Source organism: Simochromis diagramma, unplaced genomic scaffold (genome assembly GCF_900408965.1).
Source record: "Simochromis diagramma unplaced genomic scaffold, fSimDia1.1 OVJJ01000604.1, whole genome shotgun sequence".
Lineage (NCBI taxonomy): Eukaryota > Metazoa > Chordata > Actinopteri > Cichliformes > Cichlidae > Simochromis > Simochromis diagramma.
In genome coordinates this window covers 2,572,478-2,596,535 of record NW_024387416.1, presented here as the reverse complement: position 1 = coordinate 2,596,535, position 24,058 = coordinate 2,572,478, and the positions used below count along the sequence as shown (strand labels likewise).

The following is a 24,058-nucleotide window of genomic DNA, read 5'->3' as shown; positions in this document are numbered from 1 at the left end:
GCATATTGGGAGCACGAGGTTACATCCACATCGTTAGTCTCCCGGCTTGGATCCATGCCTGAGAACTATATTCACTTTGGTTCTAAAGGTTCCATAAATTGTGTCTTTTTCTTTCTCGCTTATATTCTCTTCTTACTCCCACAACTGTTCCCACGAGACAAGGTACTCGGCTCATTGGCCACCACGCACATGGGGGGGTGGGGGGTCTCTCTTGCCACCACCGCTGGGTTTACCCACCACACACACACACATATACACCCATCCCCACCCCCAGCTGAGCGCACAGGGTTAGCTGAATATTCTAAGAGCTTTCAATTTTTCAGGCAGGTCTGCGAACCCCCTCCCATCATGCAGCGCCATCGCACTCAAGGGAGTCAGAATTTTGACAGACGTTAGCAGGGTCATCTCCAGTCCCTCAGGGAGGGGCTTAAAAGAAATGAGTTGAATTGCCTTTTCTCTCTCTCTCTCTTTCTATTCTCTCTTCATCTCCCTGCTTCAGTTCTCTGTATGGGTCTGTCATAATTCCACTTCCTGTCTTCCAGGCCTAGCAGCATTCATCCCCCTCAATCTCGTCTCCGCCGCCAAATTCATCAATCGCAGACGAGGCCTTCCAAAAGGCGCTTTTTCATAACTTCGATGTCACGCTACTTACGCCACTGTCAAAAGTGGTGACAGGGCTCCAAACCGCCGGTTATGCCACAGTAAGGCGTTTATCCACTTGTATAATGTGCTGCTAGTGCTCACGCAGGATCAAATACGGGACGCGAGGAAAATGGCTTCCAGCTGAAAGAGAGATGAGGGGGGGAGTGAGAAAACATTTCTTCTTCTAACTCTTTTGCACTAACATGAATTCCCAGTGAAATGTCTGGCGAAGTAGGTCAATGGGATTTAGAAAGTTTGTGATGCTTTTTTTTCTCTCCCCCCCCCTTTCTCATACTCACTCGTCAATGGAAAAATGAGCAATGCGATTAGGAGAGGGGAAGATGATGAGCTGGAGAGAGCGAGTGAAAAAGAGCAAGTGAAAGAAAGGGGTGGGTAGGTGGGTGGATGGAGGAGACATGAAGACAGGCTGAGTGGTGGTTTGGGGCTCTCGCGGGTCCCTCGCCAGCTGAGTGTGAGAGACCCAGACAAAGAAAAAGAGGGAAGAGATTTGTATCTGCGCTCCAGAGAAAGGGAGTGGCTCGCGTCTCTTCATCTTGATATTGAAGCAACAATCTAATTATACCATTTCTCCAGGGGGAATATGCATATGAGGGTAATCAGTAAATAGAAAAAGGTAATTATTTGCCAGAAGTCATAGCCTTTGCACCTGTAAGCACTGCGCCGATCCAAGATTGTGCCTCTCCTATAATTCACGATGAAGATAGTTTATTAGGGGGCTAAATTATTTAGCTAATTTATAATAAGTAAATGAATTTCCCAGTTATTGAATATTTCATAGTGTCTGTCAAAACATAATGAGTTAAGTTTGGTCAAATACAAATGGGTCCCACTTGGTAATTTGCCAGAATGTTCCTCGGGGTAAATCTCTGCAAGTGAATGTGATTGAATGTTACAATTAAACGTGCTAATTCATTGTCAAAAGCAACTTATCTACACACATGATATATTTGGCGCCTAATTGGAAGGCACATTTAGAAATGGTTTATTCGGTGACTTTCTACATCACGGCCTAATCAGAATAAATTCCGCTGGCTGTAATGAATTGAAGTTGAATATTCGTAGTTGGGCTATTAAAGAGACTGGAAGTGTGAATTATTTAAATGCAAATGAATGTTTTAAGCTTTCCAAGTAGCAATAGGCACATATTATTCCTCATTCCCCTCCACCCCAACACACACACACACACAAATGGCTAATTTCAACATTCACTAAGTGCAGAGTAACCTCTTGCTCATACAGTATTCCATTCAATCAATTCGGCAGCAGTGCAGGTTCTTTCAGCCGTGCAGCTAGCTCGACGCCGTGATAAAGGAAGATGGAATCCATCAATACTGGGAGACAGGTGCTGGAATTACTAATCAACTCTTAGCTGGGAATTATGTTGCCCATGGGCTGCAGTGAAGAATCATGGGAAATATGATTCAAACTTCCCTCACTTCTGATTTTGTTTGTTTTTTATTCGGGCGAGAGAAATTTCACCTGGAATCGAGCTGTGTGTTTGCACCTGACGAGTTCAACGTTTTCCGCTCCGTCAAGACCACCGCGCGTGAACTTTGTCAGATGCTATGAAATGTGCTTCAAGCTTGTGCTCAAAAGCAGCCTGCAAAGAAGCTCTAATCCGAGCGGCAGTGGCATTATTCATGTTTCCACAATAGCTTGTTATTCATCAGAAGACAAAGGAGATTCTCACTCGGCTTGACATAGATGGAGGAGGGCCACGAGGGTATTATTCACATCTGTTGAGAACAGTAAGCACAGCCAACTGGATGTCGTGATACACAATGCTTATTAATGCAAACAAAGTCTCCCAACACAGTATATAAATGACGTTTTCCTTCACGTCGGAGCATAAATATTAATTGTATTAAATATATGATGTATTGTAGTTAAAAAGCTCCTTCACTTGTTTATTGTTAAGCCAACAGCATGCGCTTTATTAATGAGAGCAGCACATCACTGCATGCCACATAAAAAGCCGTACACGCTGAGGTGCGCTGTACTACAACTGTGCACCACGAGGTGGCACTGCAGGCTCACAAACAGATGTTGTTAAACTGCTCTTCTTCTCCGGTTGTCCTCCCCTTCACAGGTGTGTAGCTGGATCAGATACATGTACACACCCGCAGTACAAAACCTGAAATTCAGCAGCGCTCATTAAGCCCCTCATTAAGCTCCATAGCAGTATAGTTTGCTCAATACAGCATCCAAATAATCCTTAACCTTAACCACGGCAATGAATCAGCAGACTGCCTCAGGGTGTTTTCCTTGTTTGGTTTTTCCCTCTAAAAGTAGTTCATTTGCACAGCTGTCCGGGGAACACAAATTGTATTATGCTCACTTCCTGTGGCAGGACATCTGTTGCTTTCAGCTGGCACGCCTTCTGAGTGTGCTGAAATGCTCTTTATGCACCCAGATGACATTATCATAACTAAGATGAGTACTGCATTTTGTCTTATGTCGCATCCTTTCCATTGATAAGGCAGGTGGTTAGAAAAGGGGTTACTAATTATACTTGTTTCCCCCACAGCAGCTAAACTACGGTATTTGTTTAATCTTGTCAAAGAAGTGAAGCATCTGCTCAATCAGTCTTTATTTCAAATAAATGTAAGCTATGGGCTTTGATGTGTCACTGAAAAAGGCTTTATTTCCGCGCGTTCCTTTGTCTCGACACCGTCTTCAGTGAGCTCACTGAGACAATTTGCTGTCATAAAACCACTGCTTTCATTGATATAATCACATTATTGCTCATACTGACACTGCTTATAGCGCTTTAAAATTGCCTGCAATTGTAAGGAATGCAACTGTGGAGACTGTGGTTTCTCTGTCATTCCTCAGGTACTGTTATCGTCATGTGGGCATGTGCACTGTGTCCGTTACGTCTGTAAACAGGAAACAGCCTTTCACATCACAAAGTGAAACTGCAGAGCATGTTTTCCCATACCTGTGTCACTACAGCTACAGACCTTCAACCTTTTAGTGAATCACAACTATTCAGAGAACAATTCAAGACATTAATGCAAGATATCTTGCAGATTCCAGTCACGTGACTCTCGCTGGTAGATTTAAGCTAAAGATAAGATCTTAAATATGTAAACAGACCGCCAGAACAGGTCAGCTTTCACATAATACATGTACGCACAATAAAGTCATTCACAGTGATAATGCCGTTATTATTGTTGGGTTCTTCATAAGTTCTTCTCCAGCCCCATGAAGCGATTGCAGGGCCTTACAGCTCGCTGGTTCTGTATAAACCTTCCTTACCTGCAATGAGTTGGGATTCGGCAGGATAGAATACCGATTTAAATTCCACCGAATTAACATAACCTTATTTTGTCCCTGTCTTTACATCATAAAGGCGAGTGAGAAATTATACTCCTGAGACAATTCACCAGCTGTGTTTTTTTTTTAAACTACAAAAGAATTCATAGGCAATACTTTAAATCCAAAATAAATCTGGATTCTTGACTCCAGTTCTTGAAAGCAAAAGCATGTTCATAATTCACATAGTAACGCACATTTTTTCCAGCTACTCTTATTTAGACTGGCCAGATCGGGATTTTGAGATGATTTTTGCATATTCCCGTCCAGATTGGTACAGAGTTCGACTCTGCTTCAAATCACTGAAGTCCACGTGGAACAAGCCAAAACGAACGCTGAATCCATCGGCCCATTCAAAGTTATCCATCAGAGACCATGCAAAATATCCACGGACGTTGATCCCATCTTCTTGTATAGCTATACAAGGACAGAAGAAAGGAGTTACATAGAGCCATCTAATTAAACCATGACTAGTATCATGATATGTGACAAAAGGATCATTCTAAAGGACTAGCAAAAACCTGTTTACTAGGTTCACTCATTTATATCTTCATTATAAAAAGTAGATATAGCAAAAACTGCTGTTCATAAACATCAAACAGATGGATAATAAAGACGCGTGTATTTATCTTTCTCTTTGCAAACGACATATTCATTGCATAAAAGTAATCAGTTGGCGTCGCTGTTTGATGAACACTTACTCACAGATCTGAATCACAACACATTCCCGTGACCCCAAAGTGTTAATGCGCTAAAAATTGATTAGCAGAAGCAACGTATGCGTAAGATACACACAGACATATGTGTAACGCTTGTATCTATAGTGTCGCTGTCAAAGGCATCTGAAATGAAATGGTAATGAAACAAGTATTAACTTTACCGCACTGGGTAGCCCTCTTTGAAAGTGAGGTAAATAAAAACCTTTTGATACAACACAAACAGTCTTTGGAAACCAAATTTATGATAAATGATAGCAAGAAGATTAAAGGTACATCAAACCAATTGAATGTTTTTTGTTTTAAACAAGACTAAATTTGTCAATTTGGAGAAGCTGCAGAATTAAAATGGTATTTTAACCATTATTTTCCCGATTCGCATGCTTTTAATTTTTTAAATACGCAGGATTTATGCAGTCCCGATTTACTAGCCATTACCTTTTGCCACTTCTGAGATGGTGTCCTTGTAATACACACAGCGCTGGGCATCCTCGATCTGCAGTGGCCCCACCTGAGAGAAACCATTCTCTGTAATGTAGATCGCGGGGTTGTTAAAAGTGTCCTGCAAAGTCATAGGGCAAATATTATTGTCAAACAAGGCATCACAGCCTGTCAGACATTCCAGGGGGAGACAGATTGGTCTACAGTGTGCCGTTCAGCTGCGTTTCAACGGTGCCAGGCTCAGACTAATGGCGTGTGACAAGTCACAACAGCAGGAAATTGCTCGTTTGCAAACACTTTTCAGCAAAGTAACTGTTTCATTCAATGTGACAGCACTAATGAAGCATCAGTGTGTTTCTGGAGGTGTCGAAAAGAGATTGCTGCATGCAAAATCAATAGTGAGACACTAAACAAATGCCAGTGTTCTCCTCGTACGGTTGAAGGTGATCTATCTTGTTGCTGGTCAATTCATTTTGAGCACCGACTTTACTTTTCCGCAAGGTGAATCAAAACTGTAATGAAAAGATTTGGTCGGCCCTTGGTTTGGGTTATTTTTAGTGTAATATATTAGCGTAAAATTGTGCATTTTTACATTTTTGGACTCTACTGCAGTAGCTGTGCATGGCTCACAGTTTAAAATAATCCTTATTTATGTTATGCCGGGACTGGTGAATTATCTTAGTCAATCATTTATCTGAAACAAGCGCTTTATACTCCCTCCCCCCACTTTTTAAGGAAACTTTCTTCTGATTGGCTGCCCCACACAGACTGTAACCAAAAGAAAAAAAAAGATTTTTAAGAAAAAGTTTTACCTTAATGTACTTTAGGAGTTTCCTCAAGCCATCTGGCACTACAGCCAGCCAGGACAGTCCACTGACGGGCCAGGATGAATCCAAAACTTCCTCTGTATCTTGGTCTCCCTTTATACACAACATCTTTTCACAACCTCCTCCTGGTTTGACTTTGCGAGACGTGTAGTAGTTCAACGCAAAGAAGTCGGCAGTTCCCAGAATGGCAGATTCATCCTTGGAGAAACTGGGGAGCCTTGAGGCTGCATTGTATCCTAGCTTCCTACTTTGAGCGTCTATAGCAGATCTCATTATTTCTGGATAATCACCGGTAACAAACACGGGCCAGGCGAACCATCCCAGTTTAAATGCAAGGTCACGTTCAGTAGCAGCAATGTCCTTGGGGCAACCTTGGTTTAATGGCTCACACCAGTCGCTGTTGAGGGCAATAGACACGGCGCCTTTCTGCTCTGACCTGTAGCGAGAATTGTAGCTGTGCCAGGCCATGGCGTGGGCCCGCAGCATGTTGTGTCCTACCAGGTAGGCAGCAGTGCCTTTCTCTTTTAACCCTGGGGCATGGATGCCGTCTTCGTGTCCCAGTTTGGCGCACACTTGTGGCTCATTGATAGTGATCCAAAGTTTGACACGGTCCCCAAATGTTTGGAAACAAAACTGAGCGTAATTGTCAAAGAGACTGGCTATGCCAGGTGATTTCCAGCCTCCCTGGTCTTGCAGAGCTTGAGGCAGGTCAAAGTGGTAAAGGGTAACCATCGGTGAGACATTTGAGGTTAGCAAATCATCAATCACTTTGTTGTAGTATTGCACACCTGTTGAACAGAGAGTGCCATAAATGGGTAATGAGATACAATTGCCTAAAGCCATCAAATAGGCCTGGATCTAATTCCAGCATGTGTGTTACAGGTCTATGAAAATACCTTTCTGATTGACATGTTGCGTGGTCCCATCAGGCAGGAGGCGGGCCCAGGAGAAAGACAGGCGATAGTGCGTCAGCCCAAGCTGCTGGATACACTCCAGGTCTTTCTCCCACAGCTCATAGCTGTTGCAGGCCACATCTCCATTCTGGTCCCCAAACACTCTGCCTTTCTCATGACAAAATGTGTCCCAGATACTCGGTCCCTTGCCGTCCGATTGCCAGCCACCTGAACGACCGCGTAAAGGTTGTTCAGAAAAACAGGTAAAGTGTTGACATATAGAAATATGACTCTGTGAATTTATTGTGACAGCATCTAAGACGTCATCTACTCTAGCAGTTATTTACATTCATCTAATTACATAAGTGTGTTAAAGACTGTATTAGTCTGCCAATATTTTTTTATGTGTGCCAAATGAGTGACAAATGTAAGGAACAACTCAAAAAAATGTGGGGAGAAATACAAGTAAAGGTCGGAAACAGTGTTCAGAAGAACACATTCAACTTAGTTTTATTTATATACCACCAAATCACAACAACAGTCGCGTGTAGCTGCTTTATATCGTAAGGTAAAGGTCCTACAATACTAAAAAGAAATGTCCAAGAATCAGACAACCCCCTATGAGCAAGTACATGGTGACAGTAGGAAGGAAAAACTGCCTTTTAACAGGAAGAAACCTCTGACAGAACCAGGCTCAGGGATGCGCAGCTATCTGCTGCAACCGGTCAGGGGTTAGGAGAAGGAAACAGGCGGCTGGGTTTTTTGTTGCATTCGAGTTTTGAAAACCAGAAAAGGAGCCATTCTTCCTCGGGTGACTGACAATAACATTATGGGATATGATCAGACTGTGTCACAGAAAACAAAAAGTAATATGGTGGTGAGAGATGAGCCAGCCTTAACCATATTCTTCAGTGCACATGGGCATGAAAGCGTCATGGGGGGTTGTTGGCTTCCATGATGACAGTGCATAGATGCATGGGCCATACAGGTCACCGAATGGTTTGGTGAACAAGAAAATCACATGAATCACAGACTTGAGGCCCGTTTAGTCACCAGATCTCCATTAGACCAAATGCCGTTACACCAATGTCAAAACAACAAATGAGGAAATGATGAATACATTTTCATTTATCTGTATCTCCAATATATTCAGTGCAATGGCTACTATTTCTTTACACATGCTTAAGTTTCACCAAACACTCATTTAAAGCATGTTACAGCGTCAATAGCGCCAATATTTACCAAGTAAAGTATTCACGGTAAAGCGAATTACATTAGAGGTTCTCGGAGTGTAAAAACCCCCTCTCTCTCCCGCTCCATAACAGTTATCACTGCTCCATTCAAAAACTTGTTTACATACCTTCTATTTGATACGCAGACGTCGCCGCTCCCCATGCAAAGTCACGTGGGAACATGTTTTGTGCATTAGGACGCTGAAACAAAGGTGTTCCTATATCTTAGCGCGTTATGCTTTTATCTCTCTTAAATTTAATACACAAAGCGATTTGTCTCCCTACAAAGCGGACGTTTTTTTGTTTTGTTTTGTTTTTGTTTCATGTGGCATCGCAGCCATTAACGTCCACAGACCAGGAACTACTGCGAGATGTGACGTTTCGTAAGTCACGTACAGAAGATTTCATCCAGTACGGGAAACTCCGAGGATAATTATCTCGCTGGATTTTGCTTTTTTCCACAATGCCACTACTGTAATACTATCTTAAGGCTGTTATTAAATAATAATAAATCAAAAACACATTAGTTCACGGGATTCGGTCTTTTCATGTTCACAATTTAGGGCAGGAATGTGGGATTAAGAAATGAGCAAATGAAATCCGAGGTTCACCTGAAAGCACCGCAAGAATGAGTCGAGGGTTGCGATAAAATCAAAGGCTGTTGCCAGCTTGGTAAATTAGTAAAAGTCTATTTTGCAGTCAAGCAGAGCAACTAAGTGAGTTTCTGCTGTGAGTTTGTGGTATTAACTTTTTTTTAAAAAAATTATAAAACAAATAACATAAATTCAAATTGTAAAGACCCAAATATTACGATGCTATTAACAATTTGGACAGAAGTATTTCTCTAGATAGTATAAGAAATGCAAAAATGAACTATAGTTATAACACATATGATATGATACTTCCGTATCATATACAGTCTATCGTTAAGCCTCGCACGGGTTCTAATAATGTTGTAGTCTAGTTTTCTATATGATGAAGTGAATCATTTGATCTCATCAAAATGAACACAATGGACTGCGACAAGAGGGCAAACAAATACTATCAGATTATCAAGAGTATTACATTCTCAACTCGGTGGAGTGGAAAGATTCAAACGTCTGTATCAGGGCAAAAACAAATCCTTATCATGGCTTTCATGTGAACTGCAAACTAGACCAAACGACCAGAGGTGGAAGTACAGATCCTGTATTACAATAAAATTAGCAAGAAAAACATAAACATTCACTTTTTTTAGTCCTGCAACAGCAGTATTTTTTTATGTCCACCATATATTTTATGGTGGGAATATACCCCCTTATCGCATTTTTACATCGCAGGTTTATATTTTAAATGCTATATTACTTATGTTGATAGTTTTACATGTAACTGTGCACTGTTTGGTGATGTGCAACAGGTACATATCCAGAAAAGACACTTTTAACAGTTCCTTTGCGTTCAACCAATGAACCTCGTAGACGCAATCATCCCCCAAACTCAAAGGAAGTCATCTCCTGGTGCTTTTATTATGAAATGCGGACCGGATGTGGTTTGGAATCTGCTCGGCCTTGACCGCCCCTGACTTTAGTGGCTCCCGGGGCAGGACCATGGGACTAGTAGGACTTCTCAATGGAAATAAGGATAGTTTTAAATCTTTTCTAAAGACACCGGTTAACAAAACGGACACGCCGACTACTCTGGATACGTTATTATACAGTTTTTAGTGTATTTTTCCCACATTGGTAGCACAGTTTGAGCTAAAACTGTTGTTGTTTTTGCGCTCTGTTTTTTTCCCCTCAAAGTAATTTCCTGTTCATGACCGGGGGCGAGAGTTTGCACGCTTGTTTGTCGTCCCGTACGTTTATCGAAGTAATGGGAAATTTAAAGTGAGCGTTAAAAAAGCCCGACCGCGTTTCCTGAAGTTGGGAGCGGATAACCTGGGATGACTGCAGCCGCCTCCTTTGGATAAGACAACACACTGACTTGGACCCACGCTATGGGCAACAAAGGGAACCTCTCAACAACTGGGCTAGTTATTTAGCTACCAGGGAGGATACTCGGCATTTGAAATGTGGTAGATTTGCAGAGCTGGGAGGAAATGGAAGCCAATGCCAACATGGAAAGGGAATTCTAAATGAGTCGTTTTCCAAACAAAGAAGGACACCTCCGTCGGACTGAACACCGCCGAGCAAAGGGAAAGCCTTGCGAGAAATGGAGGAGGAAGGCTCGCTTGAGCCAAACAACATACTTGCAAAGGTCTCATTCTTCTTTGCCCGGTTCTAGCAACATCTACCCGCCCGCCTGTTCTGTTATCAAAACATTGTTTCCTTCGCCGGTGCTGCAGTGCTTTTCTGGCCGCGTGTGAATTAAAAATGAGGGTGGATCGTTTGCAGTTGTTTGGGATTTTGCTGCTGCTGAGCGGCTGCTGTGGCTCGGCGGCATCATCCGCGTGCAAATCGTTTGATGAAAACTCGAAAAGCGGTGGGAAAATCGTGCCGTCCTACAAGAAAGTGGTCTGCAGCAACATGGAGCTCCATCAGGTGTTGCCCCCGGACTCTCTCTCTTTCCCGAACAGAACAGTGACACTGTGAGTACACACATACAGATGCATGCTGTGAAAACACATCCCATCAGCCACTAGATTCACTTTATTCTCAATAAGAACTGTTTCTTTCCTAAAAGTTAATGTTACTGGAACTGTTTACGACGTCTTAATAACCATCTTATCCCCCTTATTCATACTGCACAAACACGAAAAGATAAATATATCTTGATAAGCCGACCACAAACTATCATTTCACAGCTATATACTGTAAATAGCAGTGTAAATACTAACCTTGTGTAACAGTAACCCCTTCCTGTTATGCAGTGATTTATGCAGAGGCTGCTAAATTGCACACATGCCATTATAAATGTAAGAGCTCATAGGTTATGGATGTGATTCTTTTTCCACCTGGTTTTACTCTGGCATGGTTAGATCCTGACAGCACACCTGGCTAACACTAGCCAGGTGCCTTTTTTTTTCTTCAAGAATTACACTTTTAAAGTTTAGGTTTAGGTTGTTGGTATGTAGCCACTACAGTAATATGGCCTTACATCAGAAGCAGGCTTTGAGGCTGTGCAACCACTGCCTCTCCATCAGTGTCATTGATTAAAGTTGCTGGTCTTTGTGTGGCAGTCTGCAGGGATGAAACGCACACCGAGACACAAGCTGCTGATTGATTGAGGCCTTTGTGTTGTGTCAAGTCAGAGCAGATTTAACCAATTGACACTCTGGTTTTGGTCCATCACTGAGCATTTGACAGGGAAAAATAAATAAAAAGGAATTTGAATAATCTTGACAGTAAGTCGAAGCTGCGTGCACCCCAGAGCTCTTGTACTTTGCGGTGGTGGTGTGCAATGGAGGAAATATGAGAATACCAGGGCAGGGTGCAGGAGTGGAAAGCAAATAATGGACTCCCAGGAGGGAAAGAAAGGCAGAGGACTGGCTGGTAATAAAGAGTTGTAAGACGATTGCAGTGCATGTTTTTTAAGAGCTTTACCATAAGCCACTTGTTAGATTTGAGGCACTTTCCAAAGGCGCACGTTTTTAAAAAATGTTAGTTTGTATTTCAAAACAGGACTCGACTGCATTTGCAGATATTTGAAACTTTCTTGTGTCATATGAGACTTGAAAATCAGCCCATGCGCATAGTTTCTGCAAGGATGTTGTTAAGTTTGGAGTTTGGGTTTATGTCCAGAGTAATTTTATCAAGTAACTGGAGCCCAAAAAACATCCAAATTAGGCCTGTATAGTCTATCCTGGGTGGAGCTCCACACCTGGCAGTCATTCAACCAAGTGTTATTACCAAAAGCACTGATCCAAAAACACAGACTGTACGCTTGTCCTTATGATTAAATGTCCCATTAAACAAAGCATTCATATTGTGCGTCAGTTGTTTTCTTTACTGTACGGCATCAAGAAGCCACGAGGAGTCCAAATTTACTCCAGCACATGCCTGCTGTGAATGTTATTGGTGGGTAGAATCAAACCGCATATTCAAGCTTCTCGCTAACACAGGAATAGATCATATGGGTGAGTTTACTGTGTGCGAATTATTAGTGTTAGGGCAGATTTACCATTACCTGCACAGACTATGGGATGTCTCATTGCAGTTTAGCTTAAAGGATGGTAAGCAGAATGGACAAGTAGACAAGATCCGTCGTAAACTGGAATAAAACACTTGTATGGCTCTTGAATAAAAAAGAAAAAGATAAATTCCACTGCTTTTATTTTTATTTTCAGGAAGGATTTATGGAATTAGTGCTAGGTATGGTGTGCTCTGAAGTAATGTAGTGGGCCCTCCCTTCTGTTTGCTTTGTCTTTATGTCTACTGTGAGCTTGTAGTCTCTCATCACGCTCTGACAGTGATGGATCGGAGGTTGAGCCTGGTTGCTCATGATTTAGCGCTGAGCTCCAAAGAACAAGAGCAGTGTAATTTGAGAGCTCGACCAAAAACAGCCATGAACGCGAAAGATTTTATTCAGTCGCCCACGTTTGTTTTTCTGGGAAGCAGTTGTCGTTTATTGTTGGAAAACAGTAGAACTACCCTGTACTTGTGGAACTGTCTTCATAGTTCCCTGCAGACATGAGTGGCAATGAAATGACAGTTTATGCTGACTGCAAAGTTTTTTGGGTGGCAATTTATAACCTGTAAAATCAGCGACCCCTCTCGGGAGACGCAGCTGGCCTCGCAGGAGTCCCGGCTGGTGTGAGAACCCTTTCCCAGTCTTGAAAATGATCATCCCCCGTTTCTCCTCGTTAAGCCAAAGCTAATCCCAACATTTTCAGCTGCTCTTTGTCTGTTCATGCAGCGATAATACTAGGCATAATGTCCGGAAATTCACAGATGAGATTCCTCGAGGTGTGCGAGGCTAATAGATCTGTATCTAAATGGCCCTTTAGCAGGCTTTCCTCCCAAATCTCTCGCTTTGGATTAATTTTTTTGGAATATTTAAAATTTCATCATTTTCAGTGCCCCTCTGAGGTTAATACACAGTAATATCCTTCACCTACTCTGGCCCTTTGGGCGTCAGTTATATTGTCAAGGAAGTGATTGATGGCATGGTGTCTTTCTTGTCGGAAACAGCATGTTAAGCTAGATATGATTAGAAACCCATCTGTCATACTAATTCCACCCCTTTGTACTTCTGATTTACCTCTTTGGGGGGTCTTCTAACAAATAAAAAATGTAATCCAAGCTTTTCACGTGAGAAAAAAGAAAGAAAGCTTTGACCTGTAAGCACATTTCTTTTGGAAGTTTGTCAAAAACTCTTTAGACTTTGAACTCGCTGAACTACAGTGATAATTGGCTTGACTTCATTCCAGAAAAGTTACCATGCGTAAGAGTAGAACAACCAGAAGTCTAACTTTAATCGTCGCTGTTTACACATGAGCAGTTGTACAGCTAAATTAGCTATCGTCTTACCCTTCTTGAATGCTTGGTGTTATTGGCCTCGTCCTCAAACTGAGTTTGTGTAGTTACTCGGTTTAGTTCTGCTCTCAATGCCTCTCGGCAGAGAAAAAAAAATGAGTAATACATTCCTCACATTTGTGCTCTCCCAGTGATACCACATGCCTAAGTAATCCGAGAGGAAATGACACAAATGTGTTTACAGCTGGCCTGTCCTCCCGTGTCAGCATGGGCCCTCGGCTAATATACGAGTGGTTGAATTTAACTTTTATTTTAAGGGTTGTCTGAGTAGTATGCATGGGTGTGAGCATTTATTTCTGTGTACCTGTATAAGTTTCAGCCTCTGTATCCACACAGACAGGACGAAACTAGACGTGAAGTATTCACCAAGCTCATATTTCTTTACAATCCTTGTTTAGTGCATATATATATATTTTAAAAAAGGATCCATTCACAGGAGCACCTGGATCAGACTGTAAAAACGCGTGCACCTGGTTTTGGCCGCTGCAGAGCAGCGCGGGATTAATGTCTGGAAAAAAGCAGGGATTTCCTCCCTCATGGCAGAAAAAAATCACACTCTGATTTGATGACACATTTGAGTGCAATAAACTGTCTTGTTTCACAGTAGTGCAGACCTGGATGCTGTAGGCTCATCTGGTGATTCCATTTCCTTTAAGTCGAGCTCCGTGGAGTTGTTTCCCCTTTGGATTTTAGATCTTTAAACTTTTTTCAGCGTGATTGTAAATTCTGGTCCAAAGCGCAATCTCTGTGCTTACGTCAGTCGTCTCATCAATTTTTCCATGTCATGCTGAGAGATTTTAAAGTGCTTGTGCGAGGAGAGTGCAGGTGCTTGCTGTCATGCATGTCCTAAGAGGATTTGTTTTTTGTGCTTTGCGAGCAAACCGTTGGTCTCCAGGAATGCTCCTGTTTTGTTTTTTTTAAATAGTAGTTCTGAAGTGTTTGCAGAAGAGGGTAAAATCCCAAAGGCGAGGCATTCACTGACAGCTGCGCAGAAAGTCAGTCTGCAGGCTTTCATTTCGCAGACCAGTTGAGCTTTGACTTTGTCAGGTTGCCTCAAGTATCGCTTAATCCCAGACAAGCAATTCAGTTCGGTGTGTAAACACGAGCTACGTGCTGTGCGGTGCCTACACGTCTGTGTTCATTTTCCTGCTCGCCCCCCTTTTTTTTTCCCTTTACCCCGGTGTTTGAACGGCGGATCATTTTTCCATTCAGCTGCAGAGCTATAAGGTGAATACCGCACTCTAATGGTTTGTCCTGTTGAAAGCTGAAAGAAGATATTTTAATACCAATGACTTACAAGGATGAATTTACAAAAAGAGGGTGTATGACATGTGCCTTTTTGAGCTTGCCAGTTCGGATGAATCACTGCACCTTTATGTTTTCTACATTTTTTTTTTTTTTCACTCTTTTGTCGTCCATTTTTCTCACACAATATTCCAGAAAAAAGTCTTCATACTTTGATTTTTTTGGAGAATAATAAAGAGCTGAAAATCTTTACATTGGCACATGAGAGCACCTCAGCCACTGGACCAGGTCCTTTCCCCACCTGAACTCAGACCTACTTTTCCATGCACTATATTCAGAGGAAGTCACTCTAGAAGGGTTTTTATGAACCCATCTGCAGCCTGAATCTTATTTGAAAACCTGCTGAAGGGTTACAGATCTCCACGCTGTGAAGTTCTTTGTCCAAAAGCCTCTTGAGCATAAAGAACCTGTAGGGAGAACTCCAGGGCTTTGTCCTTGAAACACTACGTGGCTGCTTGCACACTTAGCAGCGGCTGGCCATTTTGTGTGTTTCACTCCCTCGCTGCACAATGTAAAAATTGCCTTTCACTAGTGTAGTTTTTACTCACATGGAGAATGAGATTTAATCTAGACAAGTGCATTTTATACTACTTGTGACTAAGAGTGGAAATTCTGTTTTTAGAGAAGGTTTTTCCATAAATGTCATTGAGATTTATACCATCTGTATCAGTAGACAGGATGTGAGATTTCGTAGACTCCCCTAGCAGCTTGTTCCTGGCTTGAGCTCAAGCAGGTCTTATCTATGCATCAAGATAAGCAAGACTCCCTCGTGTGTTGTTAGAAGCACAGACTGAAGAAATTCCACAGACTGATCCTTTGTCTGGTGACCTCAGGCTGATTTCATGAGACAGACAGCAGGGAAGCAGACGATCTAACTACACATGTCCTGAGGCCAGTGAAGACACTAGTATTTAAATGGCCGTGATCTCTATGCAGACTCGAGGCTTTGCTCTATACATATTATTTACCTAGTCTGCAGTGGTAAGGCTTTCACATGAATGCAAGAGTGCAGAGAGGACTTTGCAGCCCAAGCGGTTTCTAATGTGGCAAGGTCACACTCCTGTCATGAGGAAGAGGGTGGGACAAAGCTAGCAAAAGAGCCAAAGAAGGGAGGAATGAAGAGAGGCCAAGAAAAGTGTGCATGACTCTCAGGAGAACTCTCTTTTATAGGTTTATTTGGATGACTTGAGACTTACAGGGCTTTAAATGTGCAGTTTTGTAGCCAAACCTAATTCTTGATGCTTTACATAACCTCTGATGATGTCGGTGATGGTGAAGGTTTTCTTTTGCCTGCACTGAAGTTGTTTTCACACATGGACTTGGGGACAGTATTGGGTTTCAGGTTTGGGCATTGTTTGAGTAGCCATGCACACACAATTGCATGTTTACCCTTTAAATGTATTTATTTATCACGTATTTAGAATTTCATGCCTAAAATCCTACTTTTCTCAAATGCCCAACTCAGGTTTAGGTTTTACCCCCAACCCTTTTGTCAAGATTCTCATCAGGTAATTCTCCATCCACCCATTTCCTTCCATTTATCCAGTTCAGGGTCACTGGTAGGCTGGAGCCTATCCCAGCCCTGGACAGGTTGCCAATTTGTCATAGGGCTAACACAGAAAGACAAACAACCATTCTTTCAGCCAATGTAGATTAGCCAATTACCTAACCTATGCATATCTTTGGACTTTGGAAGGAAGCTGGAGTACAGTGAAAGATATGTATGTGCATTACATGCAGACTCCCCAAAGAAAGGGCAGCCGACTGGTAGATTTGAAGCCAGGACCTTCTTGCTGTTAGTGAATACCAATGGGAGACTTTATTCTCTGACTTTAAATATAGTGTTTTTTCAAAGGCTTTTCTCCAAACCTGAAAAGCTCTAACTAAAAGCATCGCTGATCCACCCTAGCGACTGGTTGAGGTTGAGGTGGGTTAGTGTATACTTGGAAGGTTATGACTTTGATTTTTGCATTGCAGATTTGTTTGTTTATTGCTCCAAGTTTTGAATGAATCTTCAACTTCAGCTCTTTTCAGTTTTATTATTATTCCTTTAAAAAAATTTATTAAAGGAATAAAATCTTGCGTATGCTCTTTTTGTAGTGTGACGATCCAGCCAACATGAGAAATGCTACAAAGAAGTAGCCAAACATAATAAATTCCCCCAGCCTTACATTTATTGGAGTGCTAGTGTACTGAAAGGTGTTTTTGTCCATCCCCTGTATTCTGCTGATTAAGCCCCACATTGCTAAAGCTGGATTTCATCCATTTGGTATTCCATGCATTTCACGTATGAATTAGACTTTTGTGACGAGAGACCCAACATCTGCGGCTGTATCATCGGACCATGTGCACACAGGCAGTGAACAGAGTTTGCAGTCTTGTACATCATCGAGTCTTAACATTTGCCATTTCAGCGTTCAGAAGCCTGGAAAACAGGAACTCTTTATGTGCGTACTTTCTCTGAACGGCAGGGAGCCAAACAGCAAATCTCCAGAGAGCCTCCTCTGTCCAACCCTGTAATAAAACGGCCCCTCAACGCCCCGTAATGACTCCAATTTGGCCCCGGGTTGTGGGTGCCACTAAGCATGTATGTCACCCACCGTTTCCCCTCCATGCTAACCACACGTCCCTGCTCCCGCACTCTTTGGGAGTACTTTTAAAGAAGGACCATAACTGGGAGGGACACACGGGAGCAGAAAGCGGGCAATTAGCTTGGAGCTTTCCTTGCTGTGGGTTAGCTCTGCTGGGAAAATAAACTAGATAATAAAATGCTGTTTATTACCCCGAGAGGAAGCTATCAAGAATTCACACTTAGGTTAGATTTAGGTTTTAGACTTTCTCAGGCTCTCTCTTCCTCTATTTTTTCCCCGTTTTGTTTTGGTAAACAACTAATTGGCAAAGTTGCATTTAAATTGGACCACTGTTAACTCTAACCACATTGCTTTTAATACAGTGTTAGCTGTAAATATGAGATGAATATTTGGGTGTTCCTTCTATAAACAGGGATTTCTTCTCATAAGGACGACTCCCCGCACTGTCTAATTGTGTGACAGCTTTGAGGCGAGTATGCCACCAATGAGTCATCGTGGCTGCCGATCAGATTGCGATACATTTACCTATAAAGTCAAGCCAGCTTACTCCTAATCCCACTTTGGCTACCAGACACTGCCAATTTGACATGAAAGAAGCACTCAGCTAAAGTTGGAGTTGTTTTTCTTCAGCTCTCCCTGGCAGAAAGCAACCTGGTGTGACTGGATGCTAAGCGTGTCTAGAGCAAAAAGAAGTTGAGTTAATATTGTTATCTGTCAACAAGTAGCACTCTGTCATGAATCCATTTGCTTCTGAAAAAGACACTCGATCCTTTTGATTCCACCTTTGCATTTCATTAGCACACATTCCTCGCTGATGTTTTGGCACCGCGGCTGCTTTACTGACATTGCACAGTAAAATGTTTTTATTTCAACAGCCTGGAAATCATTATGCAGTCTTTTGTGTGAGTCAATATCTGTTGCTTTGCGTTCACACATATTTTTTTTCTCTCTGCAGAATTTTAAGCAGCAACAAGATTCAAGAACTCAGAAATGGATCCTTCTTTGGATTATTTGCTTTGGAAAAATTGTGAGTATTGTTACTTCCTCAGCCGGTGATTTAAGAGAGCATTAATGTGTCAATATTAATGCTCTGTTTACAGCACATTGAAAGAAAGCTTTTTTTTTTCTTATACTTAGGTTGTACAGAAACATAAATCGTCACTAATGCACCTCACATATGTTAGTCTCAAGCTAAAAAAAAAAACCCTCATAGTATTTCATGTTATATCCGACAGTGCATTAGCAGGAGCCATTCATCACTTCCCAAGTGAAGTTTTGGCTTGTGCAGCAGGAGGTTTGTTAAACACACACTGGCATCGTGTCGGCAAAACATCCTGGTCGCCTAAAATGTGACGTTTTGCACACCTAACTTCAATACAGGAAATCTGTCTAAAGTGAAAGACTAAAGATGGTACTAGAAAGGCCTAATTATAGGCATAGCCACTAGGGTTGGTTGTTATCTGCCTGGCAATATACTCTCAGCACACAGCTGCTGGAGTATTCTGGGATGGTTAAAGAGACACCGCGGCAATGAAGTATTGATGGCCGTTGAAATCTGTAAAGAGGAAAGTTTTATAGATGTGTTAAGGCATTTCCAGGTACAGTGGCTTGCAAAAGTATTCGGCCCCCTTGAACTTTTCCACATTTTGTCACATTACAGCCACAAACATGAATCAAGTTTATTGGAATTCCACGTGAAAGACCAACACAAAGTGGTGCACACGTGAGAAGTGGAACGAAAATCTTACATGATTCCAAACATTTTTTACAAATAAATAACTGCAAAGTGGGGTGTGTGTAGTTATTCAGCCCCTTGAGTCAACACTTTGTAGAACCACCTTTTGCTGCAATTACAGCTGCCAGTCTTTTAGGGTCTGTCTCTACCAGCTTTGCACATCTAGAGACTGAAATCCTTGCCCATTCTTCTTTGCAAAACAGCTCCAGCTCAGTCAGATTAGATGGACAGCGTTTGTGAACAGCAGTCGGCTGGTACCTGATGTTACCAGCCAATGTTGGCTTTCTGCTGATCTGTCCGCATCAGCATTGGCAGTCGTGACAGCCGACGAATGAAAATTTTAAAAGTAAAGTAGAGACGAGAAAAACGCCTTCATCCAGCCGTCCTCTCCTGTTGAAACATGTGTTTGGAACGCCACAAACGCATCAAGCAGCTGATCAGAGCAGAGTCAAGTGAAAGCAAGTAAATACTTACACAGAATAAATGTTAAGAAAATCTGTTTATGTTTTATTTGTCCCCCCAAAAAATTACCCATGTACAAAACATATTAAATTGCCAAATTCAGAATAGATTTTCAACCTTGACACGAGTGTACAGAATTCTGAATATGACTTTATGTACTGACTGCTGCCTGCGTACACACATTTTAAGAATGTATTGCTGGCATCAAAACATTTCTTTTCCGTTTCAGAATTTAGTTTCAGGTAATTATTTATAATTATATATGAGATTTGACTAACTGGAAATTCACTGCACTCTGTTCTTTCCTTTTGGAGAGGATACCAGATTTTTGGAAAAGAAGTTTTAATTTGTTATTTGAAACAGTCCTGGGACTTTCATATATCTGGATTCTTTATAGATTCACAGGCGAAGTCTCTATGGACTATTGAATTGGGTCACTAGTTAGTTTTAGTGCTCAGGCCTTGAGGATAAACAGGAGGCTGCATGTTTAATGCTTTAAAAAAATCTTTGATCTTTCTCTACCAAGAAAGCCTTAAAGGCTCTTGTGTATTTTGTCTGTGAGCTTGCAGTTGCCTTGGTTGTAAACTCTGTGCTGCCTGACTGTCGCGCTGTGAAACTACAGGCGGGTTTACCTGAAAACTGAGCTTTCATTGCTCCTCACAGACCCCACCTCCTCCAGTCCACTCTCAGCCAGCAAGGTGAGATCACTAAAAGGCTTACTTGCTTTTGTCATTATAAAAGGGCAAGCCAAGGCCAAAGGTGTTAGCAGTGTAATTCCTACACGCTACACCGCTCTGAAATAGTCCTATACTTTACCTCTTACCTTAAGTTGCACTCATTTTTCCTCAAACTCTCAAAGCAGGACAAAAATGCAGCACAAATCTGTCTGAATGCACTGAGGCTCTCCATCTTGCCAGCCACCCCTCCTTCCTCCCGCCTTCACGGCTTTTCTTTTCCCTTCTTTTTTCACTTTACAAAGGGACTCTCCCTCATTTGGACGGCCTTAATGCAGTGGTGACGACTGAGACAGCAGCTGGCTGTGAGTGCCAGAGAGGGGTAGAGAATCCATTATGCCTCTCAGGCACTCTGCGTGAAATTGCAAAGTAACTGTGGAGACCGCTGTGTTTTGTTGGGGCCAAAGGTGTCTCTGCATGGGAATAAGCCACACAGAATCCCCATTATCTCCCCTCATAGAAATAGGAGCCAACTTGGGCGACCGTCACATGCTAATTCCTTTCTAAATCCAGTGCTTTGGGGGAATGCTTATTGTGGGAAAATGGAGCTAGTATGTGGCGTTTCCTGAAAAACTGTTTGTGAATTCATCAATGGTATTCTGCAAGCAAGCATCACATTCATATAAAGGTAGATATAAATGGGTATTGGAACACAGCCTTTACTTAATAGACTTCCGAAAAGAGGATTCTGCTCATACGGCTCTAATTTGCTTAACCCGTAGGATTCATGTTAGACTATGTAACATTTTAAAATATTGAAAAAAGTATTACACAAATGAAAGGTTAAGTTATACGATTTTAAATGACTCATTGCTGAGTTCAGCATGCTTCTAAATCCTAAAAAGTTGCAAATATTTTTACAAACTGGGCATTTAATAGTAGTATAAAGATCTGAAGATACAGGTTGTGTAGTTTTAAAAGCCTAATTCCAATTTGTGGTTGAGTTCAGACTCTCCCTTGTACTTTCTTAATAATATGGTACATATTTTTGATGGCTGATATTTTTCAGTTGCATGCAAACACACTAATACACACAGTGTGTTTTGGCACTGTCTTGCTGGAATAGTCAATGCATCTTTGGATGGCAACAGAAAGTCATATATAGGCATTAATGGTGCCTTCATAGAACTGTAAGTTACCCATGTGATGTGCAATAATTCCCCTTGCATTTGCCTTGTGACCTGCCTTAATTCTCTGTGGTATAGATTCAACAAGTTTCTCGAAACATTCCTCAGAGACTTTGATCCACATCGACATGATAGATGATCACAGAGTTGCTGCAGATTTGTTCAAATAATGCAAAATTCCTATTCCAGCACATCCCAAAGGTGCACTGAGATCTGGTGACTGCATTTAAGTACAATGAGCTCACTGTCATGATCAAGAAACCAGTTTAAGATGTTCAAAGATGCCCTTATGCAGTCAGCTCAAAGCAGTCTGGCCATTCTCCTCTAACCTCTGCCATCAATAGAACTGCCAATTTCTGGATATTTCCTCTTTTTCAGACCATTCTAAACCTTACAGATGGCTGTGTGGAAAAATCCCAGTAGATTAGTTTCTAAAATGCCACGCCGCATTCAAAGTCCCCTAAGTCACCTTTCTTCCCCTTTTCCAGGGCTCGGTTTGAAGTTCAGCAGGTCATCTTGAGCATGTGTACATCTTCTTCCTGAATGATCAAACTCCTCACAGTCTCTCTAAGGGAACGCCCAGCTCCCTCGACAATTTCACAGCCCCGTTAACACAAAAAGCTTTATAGTCTCACTTTCAAATATGCCTCTGTAACATTTTGGCAACAGGAAATATGATATACATGTTTGTGTCTCTGCCACTCCGAAGTGTCAGTCCAGTGCTGCTGTTAAACTGTTAAACCGTATTCCATAATGTAAGGAAAAGAGTGGGAATCATTCTAGTTTGTATTTATAGTATCACATCAGTGCAGAAGCCGACTGAAATGAGTGTGGTGATAAATAATGTGAGCGACATGGCAGTATGCAGCTCAGTATTGGCAGGTATCGAACCCCAAAAGCGATCATGTTCTAAAAATGATGCTGGTGGTTGGTTGAATAGCGCGAGCTTCTCTCTCTTCAGTGGAAATGCGAGTCTAATGCCAGAAACCTTCCATATTCAATATATAACCCACCATGCCAAAAACAAACTTGGAAAAGAGGCTTTCATTAATCTTATATTTACATGACACATTTTTAATTTGTTTTAACGTGCATATGAGTAACACCTTTGGAAGACAGCACACACGTGCCCTGAAATATTGGCAGCAGCTGCAGATCCACCCTTCAGTTTGTTGCCAGTTCAAGACCAGTGCTGGAGAACACTTGGAAGTATTCAGCCAGCTCTTTCTGAGCATGACAAAAGAAGAAACCTGGCGTTTTTCACCTTGCAAATAGATTTCAAAGGTACCAGGTCATGTGTGGTTGGATGTCTGTGGAATGAGAAGTGTATTTATATTTGGCTAATCCACATACTGGAATAACAGAGAGCTATGGTGTTCTTTTTTTGCTATTAGTAGTAGTGGTTACACCAGCAGATCTAGAGCTCAGACCTCCAGCAGACATTATTTTGTAATTCTCCTGGTTAAAAGCACTCAACACTGAGCTTGACATTAGTCTTTTTGGCAGCTATGCGTTTTGATCATTGAGCCAGATGGAGGGAAAGCGTTCTTTTCTGGCTTCTCTTGGACCCAGTTGAGGTTGCCAGATTGTGTTTGTGTCCTCCAACTGTAAACACTGAAACTCTAAGCAAAGTTTACACAAAAAATAAATTAGCTTCAGCAACAAGCAAATTACCAGACTCAACACGCCTGTTTATGCACCCAGTACACTCTCCAATCTGGCTCTTCCTGGCTGCGACGGCTCTGCAAGGATATTTTTGATTTCTTTGTCCTGCCTTCTCATTTTTCTCTCAACACAACTTCACAGAGAAGCCAGCACATCAAAAGTTTTTAACAAGCAGTAGTTTTTTGTGTGTGTGTGTGTGTGTGTTGTTGTTTTTTCGGTCTCTGACTTATCTCTGGCCACATACCCGCCTTCAGATGACAGTTCATTGACATCAAACAGGCAGAGTTACCCAGAGGCCTTTTGTGTGGGTTCAGGTGGCGACTAGAAAGCCTCCTGAACCTCGACTGTAATGAGTGACTTGGCAGTGCCAGCACAGGTGAGCACCGCAGGAAATCTCTGACCGCGAGCCTTTGAACCTCAGGTTTGGGAGGTTTGTGTGCTTGTGTGTGAAGAGAAAGAGAGCAGCTTTGAGGCTCAGGTTGTCCTTGACAACAGCTATGTGGTGACAAAGGGTGTTAAGTTTGAAGAAGGGATCTTGTCACTGGGTTAAACAAAAATGCATGCATAAAAAGTTTTCCTAGCAGGAACCATGTTATTATGGGTGCTGAATGTTGCACAATGAAATGTTAATTTCAGATGATGGCAACAGTCTAGTGGTTACACTGACTGTTCTCAAAGTAGAAAACTGGAAAGATTTCAAACTACTGAGCACAAATCTGGAGGTATCTCACAAGCCCCAATGCAAATCCTTTTCGGTAACAAAGGTAACCAGTTGGAGTCGGCCTCAAAGCCATATCAAGAAATTTCAAGAAAATTTGCAGCAACCAGGTATATACAGAACGATGTTTTATTTCAAGCCGAGAGTGTTCGCAGATGTTCTTTCTGATCAGCAGGGT

At 41.9% G+C, this 24,058-nt stretch overlaps 2 protein-coding genes across 2 annotated transcripts in view; one reads left to right on the top strand and one right to left on the bottom strand.

Annotated features, from left to right (window-relative positions):
• Positions 1-3,238: 3,238 nt before the first annotated feature.
• Positions 3,239-8,814, bottom strand: gba3 (glucosidase, beta, acid 3). Its single transcript, XM_040012456.1, has 5 exons — positions 8,219-8,814; positions 6,862-7,086; positions 5,951-6,753; positions 5,136-5,259; positions 3,239-4,398 (listed from the first exon to the last, which is right to left on the bottom strand). The coding sequence occupies exons 1-5, from the start codon at positions 8,271-8,273 to the stop codon at positions 4,196-4,198; spliced, it is 1,410 nt and encodes a 469-aa protein (XP_039868390.1). The 5' UTR covers positions 8,274-8,814; the 3' UTR covers positions 3,239-4,195.
• Positions 8,815-9,578: 764 nt separating this feature from the next.
• The window catches only part of adgra3 (adhesion G protein-coupled receptor A3), a 29,406-nt gene continuing 14,926 nt past the window's right edge, over positions 9,579-24,058 (top strand). The window contains exons 1-2 of the mRNA XM_040012222.1: positions 9,579-10,656; positions 18,395-18,466. Of these exons, the coding sequence (XP_039868156.1) occupies positions 10,442-10,656; positions 18,395-18,466 (287 nt within the window). The 5' untranslated portion in view covers positions 9,579-10,441. The remainder of the gene's footprint in view (positions 10,657-18,394; positions 18,467-24,058) is intronic.

Bases quoted from the DNA above. Each gene is read 5' to 3' on its own strand.
- gba3 (XM_040012456.1), bottom strand. From the start codon at position 8,273: ATGTTCCCACGTGACTTTGCATGGGGAGCGGCGACGTCTGCGTATCAA. The intron at 7,087-8,218 runs GTATGTAAACAA...GCGGTCGTTCAG, and splicing joins GTCTGCGTATCAAATAGAAG to GTGGCTGGCAATCGGACGGC. The intron at 5,260-5,950 runs GTAAAACTTTTT...ATGACTTTGCAG, and splicing joins AACTCCTAAAGTACATTAAG to GACACTTTTAACAACCCCGC.